This window comes from Rhinatrema bivittatum, chromosome 1, assembly GCF_901001135.1.
Source record: "Rhinatrema bivittatum chromosome 1, aRhiBiv1.1, whole genome shotgun sequence".
Taxonomy (NCBI): domain Eukaryota; kingdom Metazoa; phylum Chordata; class Amphibia; order Gymnophiona; family Rhinatrematidae; genus Rhinatrema; species Rhinatrema bivittatum.
The window spans coordinates 511,800,947-511,815,831 of record NC_042615.1 but is presented as its reverse complement, the minus strand read 5'-3'; the positions used below and the strand labels follow the sequence as shown (position 1 = coordinate 511,815,831).

Genomic DNA, 14,885 nt, shown 5'->3' with positions numbered 1-14,885 from the left:
CGTGATGCAGTGGGCTCAGATGGTCATGTAAATCTGGGCATCTCCCCCTAAATAATAATATAGAGTGCCATCATCAAAGGATGCCACATATTCTTTGCCCAGGTGTAAGTGGATAACCTCGTCAGTGTATGGACAGATTTATTATGTGAGTGCCTAAAGTTTTGTCCACTAGATTCTCCAGAAAAGAGAAGGAGAGGTTGCGATTATCTGACTGCAAAATGGCCACCGCAAAAGAGAACTCTCCGCCGCTTGTGGGTAAAAGTGCGAATATAATGGCACTTACCAAAGCAGTTGTGGCTGCCCTGTGCAATAGATTTGGCGTGATCTATGCACAAATAGCGGCGGTTCAAACATCTATAGCTGACTTTGGGTCACGTCTCGATATGATGGAGGGACGAGTCAGCATTGTAAAGGATGACTCTACAGCAGCCGCAGCAAAAAATCCAATGGCTGGAGAAACTTTGGCATGAGCAATCGGACAAACTCAAGGACTTGGAAAACCACTCCAGGTGCAATAATCTGCGAGCGGTGGGCATCCCAGAGTCGATCGAAGATAAACAACTGAAGTTCTCCCTTGAAAGAGAGCTGGCTAAAGCATTGTGTCTACCGGTGGAGAGTGGGCCTATAATCATCGAGCGTGCACACCGCTTGGGAGGAATCGTGGCAGGAAGAACCAGACCCAGAGTGGTGATTTTCAAGCTCCTGAGCTATGTACAGAAAGAGGAAATCTTGCAGGCATATCACAAAATCAAAGAGCTGTGGCTGTTTGACCAGCGTATATTGCTATTCCAGGACTTTTCACCACGGGTCTCGCTGCAGAGGAAAGAATTTGCTTTGGTGTGCTCAGCGTTGGTGAACAGGCAAATTCGCTTTGCTTTACTGTACTCAGTGCGCTTAAGAGTCTGGCACCAAAACTCTGCTCTGACATTTGAGTCTGTGGGAATGGCACTAAAATGTCTGGATGGCTTGCCAGTTAGTGGAGACTGAGCTGCAGAAGTATCTGTCGCTGTAACATCAGCGGGATTTATATATACGCAGTGGGTGTTTAATGCCCGGCTATGTGATAGTGACTGTAGTTAATATGGTCATTTGTTATGAACATGATGGATTTTCAATTAGGGCATGTCGTTAGTTTATTTCTTTACCGGCTGTGCCGCACAGATCTAATTTGCTGGTTTGCACTGTTGTTGATAACAGTGAAATGCGATTTTGGTTATTTTTAAGTTACCAGAAGTTGGGCGTCAGTCTATTGACAAGGCCATGTTACTAATTCTATGGATTATCTTATTTGGGGAGGACACCTGAATGCATTCAGGGTGATCTTGACCTTCCATTTTTGGGAGACAAGTTCTTTGTTCTTTCTTTTTGTGTGGGGAAACATACTGCAGAGGGTTAATATGAGGGGGTTTGGGAAGGGGAAGGGGATGCGCTAGCGGTGCGTATTCTAAAGATGTTATTGGGGATATGCTGTATATTTTGCAGGTAGTTGCGCAGCATGAGGGGTGGAGAGAACGTTTTCTGGGCACCTGGTCATGCTTATTGAGTGCCACGGGGGACTGCAGCTCCAGCTGTCGAGACTCAGCCTTACGATGGGCAACAGAGGTGTGGGATGGGGACCCCGGTTGAAATAATATCCTGGAACGTAGCAGGACTAGGCACACCAATAAAGTGGGAAAAAAATACTTTCCCAATTGAAAAGGCTAAAAGGGAGCATTATTTTCCTTCAAGAGACGCACATGTTAATTTCATATATGGTTTTAGGAGCATTTTTTTTTTCCAATCTGATATAGTCACACTGAAGTTTTTATTTGTTAATATTTGAATTTTATATAATTTGATGTATTTATATTGGGCCGGATTTTCAAAAGGTTACGCGCACTGGGCCTATTTTTAAAAAGGCCCGGCGGTGTGCGTAAAGCCCTGGGACGCGTGTAAGTCCCGGGGCTTACAAAAAGGGGTGGTCTGGGGGGCGGGGCGGTCCGGGGGCAGGGCGTGGGTGGAAATGGAGCCTCCAGGTAGAGCGGCCATTTGCTGCTATGCCCAGGATCGCGTGCCGGCATTCAGCCGGCGCGTGCAACTTGCACCTGCCCAAGGCAGGCGTAACTGGGTAAGACAAATTTTTTTGGGGGGTTAGCTTAGGGTTGGGGGACGGAAGAGTTAGGGGAAGGGAAGGGAAGGTTGGGTGGGGTGGGGGAGAAGGGAACAGGGGAAGGCAGCGCGGGCTTGGCGCATGCAAGGTGCACAATTCTGCACCCCCTTGCTCGCGCCGACCCCTGATTTTATAACATGGCATGCCTGCACGCGCATGTTATAAAATCACGTGTCCATGTGTGCGCGCACATAGACGCAGGCACACACCCTTTTAAAATCTACCCCATTATTTTTAGATTACATTTGATGTTTTTATTATGTTATTTATGGATGTTTTAATCTGATTTATTTATATGTTGTTGTGAACCGGTATGATTGTATCAGAATATCGGTATACAAAACTAACTAACTAACTAAATAAATAAAAAGCATACTTAAAAGCTTTTTATATATTTATTTATTATTTTATTTTTATGTACCGACATTCGCTCGAGATATCACATCGGTTTACATTCAGGTACTGTAGGTAGGAAGTGGGTTTCCCAAGTATTCTCAACACAAGGTTCTACTGAAAGGTGTGGAGTTGCTATCTTAATACATAAAGATGCATCGTTTCAAACGAAAAAGGTCAAAGTTGATTCTGAGAGTCTCTTTGTTCTGGTCGGGGGTGGGGGGGAAGCTTAATGCGAACAATGTTATTCTGGCATCCGTGTATGCTCCCAACAACTATAACCATAAATTCTTCATACAACTTAGCACCAATCTGCAAGATATGGGTACAGCCTGGGAATTTTGGGAGGGGACTTAAATTTAATCGCAGACAATGTCTTGGACTGGTGGCCTACTTTGAGTACAAATCCTAGTAATGAGAACAAGGCGGTTAATTTTTTATGTTCTGTGCTGCAATTGTTAGATATATGGAGAATTCTTCACCCAGGCGAGAGGAATTACACGCATCATGCAAGAGCCCATTTGACTAAATCTTGCACTGTTCTTATATTGACTGATTAGTTGTTTCAAAATATAGAATCTGCAGCTATTGGCCCCTTAGTGATATCAGATCATTATTCAGTTATTTGTTCATTAGCCCAAGTACTCTCTAATACAGAGGTTCTCAACCTTTTTTCGGTCGGGACACACCTCACAGATGGTTCTCACATGCGTGGCACGCTGAACATGTGACCATCACCAGGCTAAATGTAAACAAACTCTCTGCATTCCACAGGAACCCCCTCGACCCCCAACAATGGGTGCAAAGCAGAACTAGGACATCCATTCAATTTACCATACAAAAAAAGATATTTCTGGTGACATCTCAATAACAGCAACATAAACACTCTCTCCTACCAGGTGCAATAGCCCTCCTTATGAAAAACCAGTAATTTACCACCAATGCATGTTCTATTAAGAAAACACAACAAATAATATTGATACAAATGCCTACACGCTTGTAAAATACTTCACCTCGGTCACATACATGGAATCAACCTTCACCAAGTACAGAAAAGCCACAGATTACAAATATGGAAACAGAAACTGGAATGGAAACTCAAAAAAGCCATCTGCATTCTGTGCAAAACAAAAATGTAGCACCTATCAGACTTCCAGGATCTGAAATAATCTACACAAAGTTACACCTGCATTATAGACCTCAAACAGTAACAACCCTACCTATGAAAAGGCAGCACTGCAAAAATTACACCAGGCCCTAAACACCAATACACCTCCTATTAGGAAAACAGAACAAGTCAAGCTCGCAGAACACCCTTAGCTGGGTCACACACGCAGAACGCAGACAGACCCTCACGAAATACAGAATAAAGTGACCATAAAGCTAATGTTTTTGTTTTTGCATTGTTTTACTGCATACAGAGTTTGGCTTCTTGCTGTTTCCAGTTCATTTTTTGTCTCAACATTTCTATTTATACATTCCCCGAGAAATATAAAATAATCACACACACACACACACCAGTCACCTGCCTGACCAATTTCTCTTTCTCACAGACACACACACACACCCACACACACACCAGTCACCTGCCTGACCAATTTCTCTTGTTCACACACATACACACACAACAGTCACCTGCCTGACCAATTTCTCTTTCTCACAAACACACATACACCAGTCACCTGCCTGACCAATTTCTCTCTCACATACACACACACACACACCAGTCACCTGCTTGACCAATTTCTCTTGCTCACACATACACTACCAGTCATCTGCCTGACCAATTTCTCTTGCTTACACACACACACGCACACACACACATACACCAGTCCCCTGCCTGACCAATTTCTCTTACAGACAAGTCACCTGCCTGACCAATTTCTCTTTCTCACACACGCACACACATCAGTCACCTGCTTGACCAATTTCTCTTTCTCTCACACACACACACACACACCAGTCACCTGCCTACCAATTTCTTTCTCACACACACACACACCAATCACCTTCCTGACCAATTTCCCTTGTTCACACACATACACACACACCAGTCACCTGCCTGACCAATTTCTCTTCCTCAGACACACACACCAGTCACCTGCCTGTCCAATCTCTTTCTCTCACACACACCAGTGACTTTCCTGAGCATTCTCTTGCTCTCACACATTTATCTTGCGTACACACACATTCTCTCATACACTTACACACATGCTGACTCACTCACTGTCTCACTCACCCCCACCCACAGCACACATGGCAGCTACAGCACAAGGGAGCCGGTACACTGCTATTAAAAGCAGAGTCCTGACAGGCTAGAAACTGCAGCAGGAATGACCTCCCCAGTCCCACAGCGCTAAGAAGACAGCACTCAGCTGTTTGCTTGTGCTGCAATCGATCGCGGCACCGAGCAGTCAGCTAAGATTGTAATTTTATTCTTTTCTCCCCATGTGTCATGCTGGTCAGAGCCGGGGCGGGGGGGGCAGCGGTGCCATGCTCCTTCTGAAGCAGCATCCAGGCAGGCCTTTTCTTCTTCCCGCGTGCCCGGTAGACATCACTTCCTCTTCCGGGCCACAGGGGCGGGAAGAAGAAAAGGTCACGTTCCTGTTGCCGGCTTCCACAAAACACTGGTGCCGTTCCCCTCGGGGCTTTAATGTGCTGATAGCCCGGGGAAGAACAGCGGGTGCGCGACACACCTGCCGGTGCTTCGCAACACACTAGTGTGACGCGACACTCCGGTTGAGAACCGCTGCTCTAAGGGACAGATTCTTAGGTGTGGCCCTTCTGCATCAGTCCACCAAGAGCCTCTCCCATTCACAGAGCTCAAGGGACAAGAATACCCACACCTCTGGAGAACCAGGCAGCACACCTTCCCCTGTTGAAGAACTCAATGACATACCCCATGAGTGTTTAACCCAACGAAAATGATGTATTTGAAAAGCATCCATACAAAACAGTCATGTAGTACACAAAACAGGGACTTCTATCCATGGCAAAAAGAAATGTGCAGAGCAAGTGGGTTCCCTTTGAAAATGTGCCTGCATTCCCACTGGTAATTTTGAAAGTGCTATGACATTTTTTAAATTGCCCTCCATATTAATTTTTTTTCTTGTGTATTGATTTTGCTAGAAACTGTTAATGCCAGCATTCCTGTGAATGTGACCATCACGAATCGGCCTTTCACTGAAGAACTCAACAACTTTAACAGCTCAGAATACAAGGATTTTGAGACGGAGTTTAAAAAACAGGCAAGAAAAAGATGCTTGGGAGCAAGAACAATCAAGGGAAACAGAGAGGGCAAGATTGGAGAGGAAGATGGCCAGACCCACTATGTATCCTGCATAGAAGGAAGTTGTGCATGGGCTCTTTGCACTAAAGGAAAATATACTGAGCACCTATCATGACTTGGGTAGTTAAAGCGTATATAATAGGAAAGCTTAGTGATAAGAGTTCTTATCCTTGAGTCTGCCCCTAACTTTCTGGGGCCAATGCAACCAGAAGTGGTTTAAAATGGGTGCTCGTATTGAGCACCCATTTTCCTACTGCACGCACAACCACATCTCAAAGACGCCCGATGCTATATTTTAATGAGTTGCTGTGTTAAAAGTACGCGCTAAAGAAGAATTATGTGTCCCTAATGTTCAAATGCATTGAGCACCCAGGACACGTGGCTGTGCGCCCACAATTGCATAGGGCAATCAATACAAGCATCCATTTTATCCCGCTTCAGGTCAATTTCTGGATGCCCAATATACACGCACAATAGCAAGGAACAAAATCGGCCTGGAGCGTGTCTATTGTGCGTGTATATTATGCATCCAGATTTTTTTTTTCATCAAGCTATTACATTACACCTTTATTCTTAAACACAGCAGGTGTAGGTGTTTAAGAATAAAAGTAGGAACCACACAAGACAATATTTTTAAAATTCTCCTGAGCCCTTGACTCAAGGATTGATTTAACGCCAGCTCTAGGGCTGGAGTTAAATTTGCGCATTAAAAAATGTGTATTGGTTGCCCAGCGATTTTCTGCATTGGGAGATAATAGCTATTAGCCTCATCTACATGGAATTTACCTGTGATGAGTGCGGGTGGGTGCGGTTTTGGAAGTGCTAATCTCTTCATTGCATCGGATGCTAGTCTAGTCAGGGCCGGTGCAAGGGGATTAGGTGCCCTAGGCGAGCCTTCTCCCTTGCGCCCCCCCCCCCCCGGTCTTGGCCCCGACTCCTATACTGTTCTCGATCACACCCACCGACTGTGTGGTTTTCTGGGTCGCGAGCAGGTTGGGCACTGCTCGCGGCCTGCCAAATCTCCACTCCTCTTTGCCACCGCTTGCGGCCCCATATGACTCGCACCCAGGGTCTCCAGCACCCGGGGGCCAATGCATTTGTGTGCCTCTCCAGCATCCCCCCCTTAATCCTTCTTGTACTAATGCTTAAGGTCACAGAAAATCAGTGGCATCTCTAGACAGAAGAGTTGGGTTTTTTTTGGGGGGGGGGGGAGTCAAAATGACACTTCTTCACCACACCCACCTCTATAGCATGGATCCTGCTTTAAAACTGGTTATTAAAAAAAAAGTATTAATAAAAAAGTGCAAAGGGTCTTCTGCGTAATTTTAAAAAGCTGGCCAGTTTCACACTTCTAGTAAAACTACTATAAAATTATTTGATAGCCTCATTCAACTAATTCTATATGGCTATGAGAGTGAAGTCTGGAATATATAGAAAGGGACAGAATGTCAATATAAATCCTGCACCTCCACTTCTGTAACTCTGTGCATCCACTGAAATTCCCCCAAACAATGGAGCTTGGATGTTTCCCTTACAGCTCATCATACTAAAAGATATTTTCAAATTCTGGTGTCACCTCACAGTAACAGCAGCACAAACACCTTCCACTGCCAGGCACATTGTGAACTAACACATAACCCCGCGAAAAAAGACACTCAAAATCTATACTGCAATCCCATCATAACATAACAGTAATAACACCAAGGACTCAAACAACAATAACCCTACCTGTGAAAAAGCAAGGGTAAATATTACACTGGGTCCTAGAATACCAATACACCACCTACTGAGGAAACAAAACAAACCCAATTGCTATAGATCCCTATACAGACACTATATACTAGCAGAATCTCTCATCATGGTCACACACAAAGAGCAGAGACAGACTCTCACCAAATATGGAATACAAAATAAAGGAGCACAAATTAGACAAAAACTGAAATGGAAACCAGACTCCATGTATTAACAATGGAAAAACAGAACCACCATTCCTCATAAAACAAATAAAATCAAGAAACATAAAGCATCAGTTATAATAGTAAAACCATAATAAAAGAATATTTTAAAACTACTGATAAATAGAATTTCTATTAATTAAAATCATATACATTTTTTTACAATTTCCCAAACACCAATAAAATATTTCAAAACAGCACATATATCAAATAACATTCAATAAGCTCTTGATGTTCCCTGTGGGAGCTCATGATTTCCAGTCACCCTGATATTGTCAAGGATTAAGAGGTTATCCTCTCTCTCTCACACATACTCACATGTCCATTCTCTCTCACACATACACTTTCACATACATACACATTCATGTTCTTATATCCACCATAACCTCTCGCTCTCACAGACACTGACACACTCACAGGCTCTAAGACACTCTCTCCCCCTCCACACACCCCCCACACACAAACTCTTACTCCCCTGGATTTTCTCATACACACTCATGCTCTCACACTCACTGGCTTCCTCACATACACACAAACACACACACACCCAGGCAAGCTCCCAGTCATTCTCACACACACACTGACCTCCAGGCAGGCTCCCATTCATTTTCACACCACTCCCTCCCCATCCCCCAGGCATGCACACACTCATTCTCACACACACAGACCCCCAGGCAGGCACCCATGCATTCACACACACACACACACCCCCAGGCAGAGTCCCATTCATACACATGCACACACTAAAGGCAGAACCCCCTCTCTTTCTTTTGCCAGAAACCTCGGAACCTCTCTCATTCCTTTGCTGTCACTGTCACTGCTGCCGCATGACTATTGGGGAGGCGCTGATTGCTGCTACTGGCACAGAAGCCCATTCTTCTGCCTCCTCTGTGCAGGCCCCGTGGGCTTCCACTTCCTCCATGCTGATCTCGTACATTGTGAGATCCGCATAGAGAAAGTGCTACTCTTGCACATTCCCAAAGTTTACATGTGCCAATCACTAAAAAGTAATTATTTTTTTTTTACCTTTGCTGTCTGATCTTATTTTTCTAATCGGTTGATCACAGGCTTTTTTTTTTCCCACCTTCCCTTTCTTATTTTTTTCCACCTTCTTTTTATTTTTTTGCCAATTTCTTTTATATTGTCTTTTTTTCTATTTCTTTTCTCTCCATCTTCTTCCCTCAAACACACAGTCAGGCTCTCATTCTCACATGCATTTCTCTCTCACACACACACACAACAGGCTCTCACTGTCACATGCTCTCTCTCATACAATCATTCATACACACAGTCTCTCACTGGCATATGCTGTCTGACTCACACACACAGGCTCTGTCTCACTCCCACATGCTGTCTTGCTCAAGCACAGGCGCTCACTGTCACATGCTGTCTCTCTCACACACAAAGACTCTCACATGCTGTCTCTGCAAACATTCAGGTCCTCACTCCCACACACAGTCTCTCAACTCACTCTCACACACAATCTCTCAACTCATCTCATACACGCACACATACACACTCTACAGGCCCTCAGCCTCTCTCTCACCTCTGGGCCTCCTCTTTACGGGTCGCCGCAGGATGGGCTCTGCAGAGGCCCTGATCTTCTCGGGCCACGGCGGCCCTGCTACCGGGCCTCTTCCTCTTCTCAGGCTGCTGCGACTTGGGATTCGCGGCAGCCCATAAGCGCTGCTCCTCTTCTGCACTCGGCTGATGCTCCTCCTCCTTCCTGCCCATGCGGCTCCAGCAACGTTTTCTTCTGAGGACGCGCAGGCAGGAAGGAGGAGAAGCACCTGCAGGCTTGAATTCGATCTTTTGCTTTGGGCCATGGTGACGTGAGCTCCACCACGGCCCTGCCGATCTGCCTGCTATGTGTCGCTGCTCAGCTGCCAGTGGGATGAGGTCTACCGGCGGCCACATGAGCCTCCCTGTGCCCGGGGGCATTGGCTCCCCTCGAGATACCACTGCTCGCGGAGCCCCCTAATACTCGGCACCCTAGGCCCAGGCCTAGTTTGCCTAGTGCTTCCACCAGCCCTGAGTCTAGTGCATCCAAAATGCACATCCAACTGCACATAAACCTGTGTGCTAGGCTGAGTGCACTTTATTGCATCTATGTGTGTGATCTCAGGAGAGTCAGTTTATCTCTCTTTGGCCCATGTTACTTAACATATTGCTAAGCCTCCATTCCAAAGGTGGCTGCACAATTCCTTGAAATATAATGCAAATGATTTGGGCTCTTGACTGGAGAAAAATAAAGCCAAATTGTTCTTGGCATCCTTATGTCTTACATCCATATTCTCACTTTTTTCCAGATGCAAGAAGTCTATCAGAACATACAAGGGTTCAAAGATGTGGAGATTATTTCAATCAGGTAGCGTGTTGTCAGCTTGTGCACCCATATGAGTAATGGGCCACCTGTTTTAATTAAAACTTTCAGATGTTTTGGGTTCTGAAACCTCGCCTGAAAGAAATATTCTTTCTGTACAAGAAAGAAAAAACTTTGATAAAAATTGAGATTTGAGAATAAGAACTAAACAGCAATGCACTTTACAAAAATGTGAATAACCCAGTACTGCGAATGATCAAACTGTACTAAACATTATTATATTTATGCAGAAAGGGCAGCATTGTGGTTGATCACAGGGTCATTGTGACACTGCCAAACAAGCCTAATATCACAGAGGAGCTCCAGCAGACAGTGGAGAAGTTACAGGATGAATTAAAGAATTCCACACAATCACAGGAAGACTGCGAAACAAAGAATAGTAAGTGTAAAGTTTGGCAGGGCCCTGATGACTTTGCTCTAGAAACCGTCAGTACTAATACTAGGGGCAATAAACAGATACAGGAGTTGCTTCAGAAAAAGATGGAGGAGAAAGCAGAGGAAGAGCAGGGGCAATGAATAGATATAACCTTCTCCTTCTTCCACAATTCCTTGCAGTTGAGCATGATTGTCTTCCAGGATTATCCTATCAGTGGGTCTGAGCATAGCTGATGAAGCAATTTGGGCATGTATTTCTAAGTGGAATGGATAGCTCTGGCGAATTAATTTGTTCTACCACATGATATTTCTGTCACTCCCGCTTTACTTTTTCATATTGCTATCATAGGGTTTCAAAATCCAGAGACCCTTCTTGCAAACCTTTTCTTTATCTGTGGCAATGCTAGGCAATAGTCTCTCATAAGTTGATGTCAGGTTGCACTACTTCATGTTGACTTTACAGATGTCCTTGAAGCACATTCACTGCTCTCCTCTTGAGTGCATTCCTTTACTGAGCTGGGAGGATTGAACTTGCATTTTGAATCTGGAATTAGACATTGAGATGATAGGACTCACACAGCAAAGTTGAAGTTGGATTATCATTGCCTTGAGGCTCGTAGTGTTTGCTTCAAGAGGATGCTAATGTCGGTACATCTGTGTTCTACCTGAATCTGAAGATTCTTCCTCAGGCAGGGCTGATGATACTTCTCTAATGTATCCTGTATGTTGTTCAAGTTTCAGATTGATAAGAGTAGGGTGGGGAACACAATTGTTAGATAAATCCAAAACCAAATCATGGTTTTGGATCTGATATCATGATCATGAAGCACCTATTTTCTCAAAGGACCAAAAGCTTAATTTACAATTTTGATTTCTTGTTTTTCAAGCATATGGGGGATGTGAGAATCCTCACAGGCAGGTGATATAATGAGAGAGAGCCTCACTATTATAGTTGATTTTATAGTTTCAAGAGCTTCAGAGCTGAGCATGTGCAGGCCATGTTTAGTTTAGTTTAGTTTATTCACTTATTTGACCATCTTTCAGCATAAATCAAAGTGGTGTACAAAAGTAACTAAAACCAAATCAATAAAAAATAATGTAATACATAACATTAACATTACTAAGCTAAAGACATCAATTAAAAAAACAATCACAATAACAGAAAATCCAGTTCAAAGTAATAGACCTTGAAATAAATCTCAGTAGGTACTTTGCATTAATATACATCAAATGCATGTTTAAATAACGCCGTTATGTGTTTCCTAAATTTAAGATACTTGGATTCCCTCCATACATTCTCTGGGATTCCATTCCAAAGCAGTGGACCCTGATAATTAGATGATATGCAAGATGTGCCTTCCAGTCTTATCTGAAATTAATATGATATAATCAAAAGTCCTGGTTACAGATCTCAATGACCATTTAGGTGGATAAGGAATTAACTGTTAAGATAAAGACAGAGGAAATCCATGATAAAATATCTATAGACCAGTGAGCCTGACTTCAGTGCCGGGAAAAATAGTGGAAACTATTCTCAAGATCAAAATCGTAGAACATATAGAACGACATGGTTTAATGGAACACAGTCAACATTGATTTACCCAAGGGAAGTCTTGCCTAACAAATCTGCTTCATTTTTTTGAAGGGGTTAATAAACATGTGGATAAAGGTGAACCGGGAGATGTAGTGTATTTGGATTTTCAGAAGGCATTTGGCAAAGTCCCTCATGAGAGGCTTCTAAGAAAACTAAAAAGTCATGGGATAGGAGGCAGGGTTTAAATACCCTGTAAGGCTGACATCATCAATCCGGGCCGCGGGGAACTTTCCTGCCGCTCGCCCTTTAAATACTGCGCTTCGGTGTGTGCACGCACCTAGGGAAACGACCATGAGGAGCTGGAGTCGGCGGCGTCCTGGTCGCCGCCGGAGCAGGCCGCGAGCAGAGTCTGAGGCCAGGAGTGGCGGCTGAATCAGGCTTCCAGCTGGCGCATGTGAGGGGGGTCCAGTCGTGCCGGCTGGCGTGACCGGGATTCTTAACAGAACCCCCCCTTCACGTCCCCTCTTAGAAGGCCCGGGTTTGTCAGGATGCGAGGTGTGAAACTGACAGAGCAGAGTTTTATCAAGTATGTTGGCTGCAGGCTCCCACGTGTTTTCCTTGGGGCCGAAGCCCTCCCATGTGATCAGGTATTCCCATCTCTTGTGATGGCGTCGCATGACCAATATCTCCCTGACCTGATAGATCTCTTCTTTGGCTGTTAGGTCCTGTGGTTCCATGATACTGCAGCATGGCCAAGAAGACACCAGGGGTTTAAGGAGGGAGACGTGGAATGTGTTAGGTATCCTTAATGAGGATGGTAACCTCAGACGTTAGGTAACTGGGCTGATTCGTTCTTTGTTGGAGAAGGGGCCGATGTTCCGGAGAGCCAGTCTCATAGACAATACCAGTAGCCAGATGTGGCAGGTGCTAAGCCATACCCAGTCTCCAGGACTGAAGAGGGGTGAGGGCCATTGATGCTTATTGACCGTCTTTTCTGACTCCTCGGCCACCCTTCACAGATGCCCTTGAGTGCAGTTCCACAGGGTATGCAGTTGCTGAGCGGTAATCTGGGCTGCAGGTGAAGGCACTGGGAGCGCCTTTGGAAGTGGCAGAACTGGTTGCTTCCCATAGACCACCAAGAAGGACAAAAAGCCGGTGGAAGACTGGACATGTGAGTTGTGTGAAAACTCGGCCCATGGGAGTAGTGAGGACCAGTTGTCTTGACCACTGTTCACAAAGGCTCGTAGAAAGTTCTTTAAGACATAAGGACATGCCATACTGGGTCAGACCAAAGATCCATCAAGCCCAGAATCCTGTCTCCAACAGTGGCCAATCCAGGCCATAAGAACCTGGCAAGTTCCCAAAAACTAAGTCTATCCCATGTTACTGTTACTAGTAATAGCAGTGGCTATTTTCTAAGTCAACTTAATTAATAGCAGGTAATGCTTCTCCTCCAAGAACTTATCCAATCCTTTTTTAAACCCAGCTACACTAACTGCACTAACAATATCCTCTGGCAACAAATTCCAGAGTTTAATTGTGCATTGAGTGAAAAAGAACTTTCTCTGATTAGTTTTAAATCTGCCACATGCTAATTTAATGGAGTGCCCCTTAGTCCTTCTATTATCCGAAAGAGTAAATAACCAATTCACATTTACCCGTTCTAGACCTCTCATGATTTTAAACACCTCTATCATATCCCCCCTCAGCCGTCTCTTCTCCAAGCTGAAAAGTCCTAACCTCTTTAGTCTTTCCTCATAGTGAAGCTGTTCCATTCCCTTTATCATTTTGGTTGCCCTTCTCTGTATCTTCTCCATCACAACTATATCTTTTTTGAGATGCGACGACCAGAATTGTACATAGTATTCAAAGTGTGGTCTCACCATGGAGCAAAACAGAGGCATTATGACATTTTCCGTTTTATTCACCATTCGCTTTCTAATAATTCCCAACATTCTGTTTGCTTTTTTGACTGCTGCAGCACACTGAATCAACGATTTCAATGTGTTATCCACTATGCCTAGATCTCTTTCTTGGGTGGTAGCTCCTATTCCTAATGTGGAACCTAACATTGTGTAACTATAGCATAGGTTATTTTTCCCTATATGCATCACCTTGCACTTATCCACATTAAATTTCATCTGTCATTTGGATGCCCAATTTTCTAGTCACACAAGGTCTTCCTGCAATTTATCACATTCTGCTTGTGATTTAACTACTCTGAATAATTTTGCAGCATCTGAAAATTTGATTACTTCACTCATCGTATTTCTTTCCAGATCATTTATAAATATATTGAAAAGTACAGGTCCCAATACAGATCCCTGAGGCACTTCACTGCCTACTCTCTTCCACTGAGAAAATTGTCCATGTAATCCTATTCTCTGTTTCCTGTCTTTTAGCCAGTTTGTAATCCACGAAAGGACATCACCACCTACCCCATGACTTTTTACTTTTCCTAGAAGCCTCTCATGAGGACCTTTGTCAAATGCCTTCTGAAAATCCAAATACACTACATCTACCGGTTCACCTTTATCTACATGTTTATTAACTCCTTCAAAAAAGTAAAGCAGATTTGTGAGGCAAGACTTGCCTTGGGTAAAGCCATGCTGACTTTGTTCCATTAAACCATGTCTTTCTATATGTTCTGTGATTTTGATATTTAGAACACTTTCCACTATTTTTCCTGGCACTGAAGTTAGGCTAACTGGTCTGTAGTTTCCCGAATTGCCCCTGGAGCCCTTTTTAAATATTGGGGTTACATTAGCCACCCTCCAGTTTTCAGGTACAATGGATGGTTTTAATGA

General features: G+C 44.1%; 1 protein-coding gene across 1 annotated transcript in view; it reads left to right on the top strand.

Annotated features, from left to right (window-relative positions):
- Positions 1–14,885, top strand: part of LOC115096704 (mucin-2-like) — a 76,690-nt gene that overhangs the window by 13,296 nt on the left and 48,509 nt on the right. Inside the window, exons 3-5 of the mRNA XM_029611720.1 lie at positions 5,672–5,790; positions 10,096–10,154; positions 10,400–10,548. Of these exons, the coding sequence (XP_029467580.1) occupies positions 5,672–5,790; positions 10,096–10,154; positions 10,400–10,548 (327 nt within the window). The remainder of the gene's footprint in view (positions 1–5,671; positions 5,791–10,095; positions 10,155–10,399; positions 10,549–14,885) is intronic.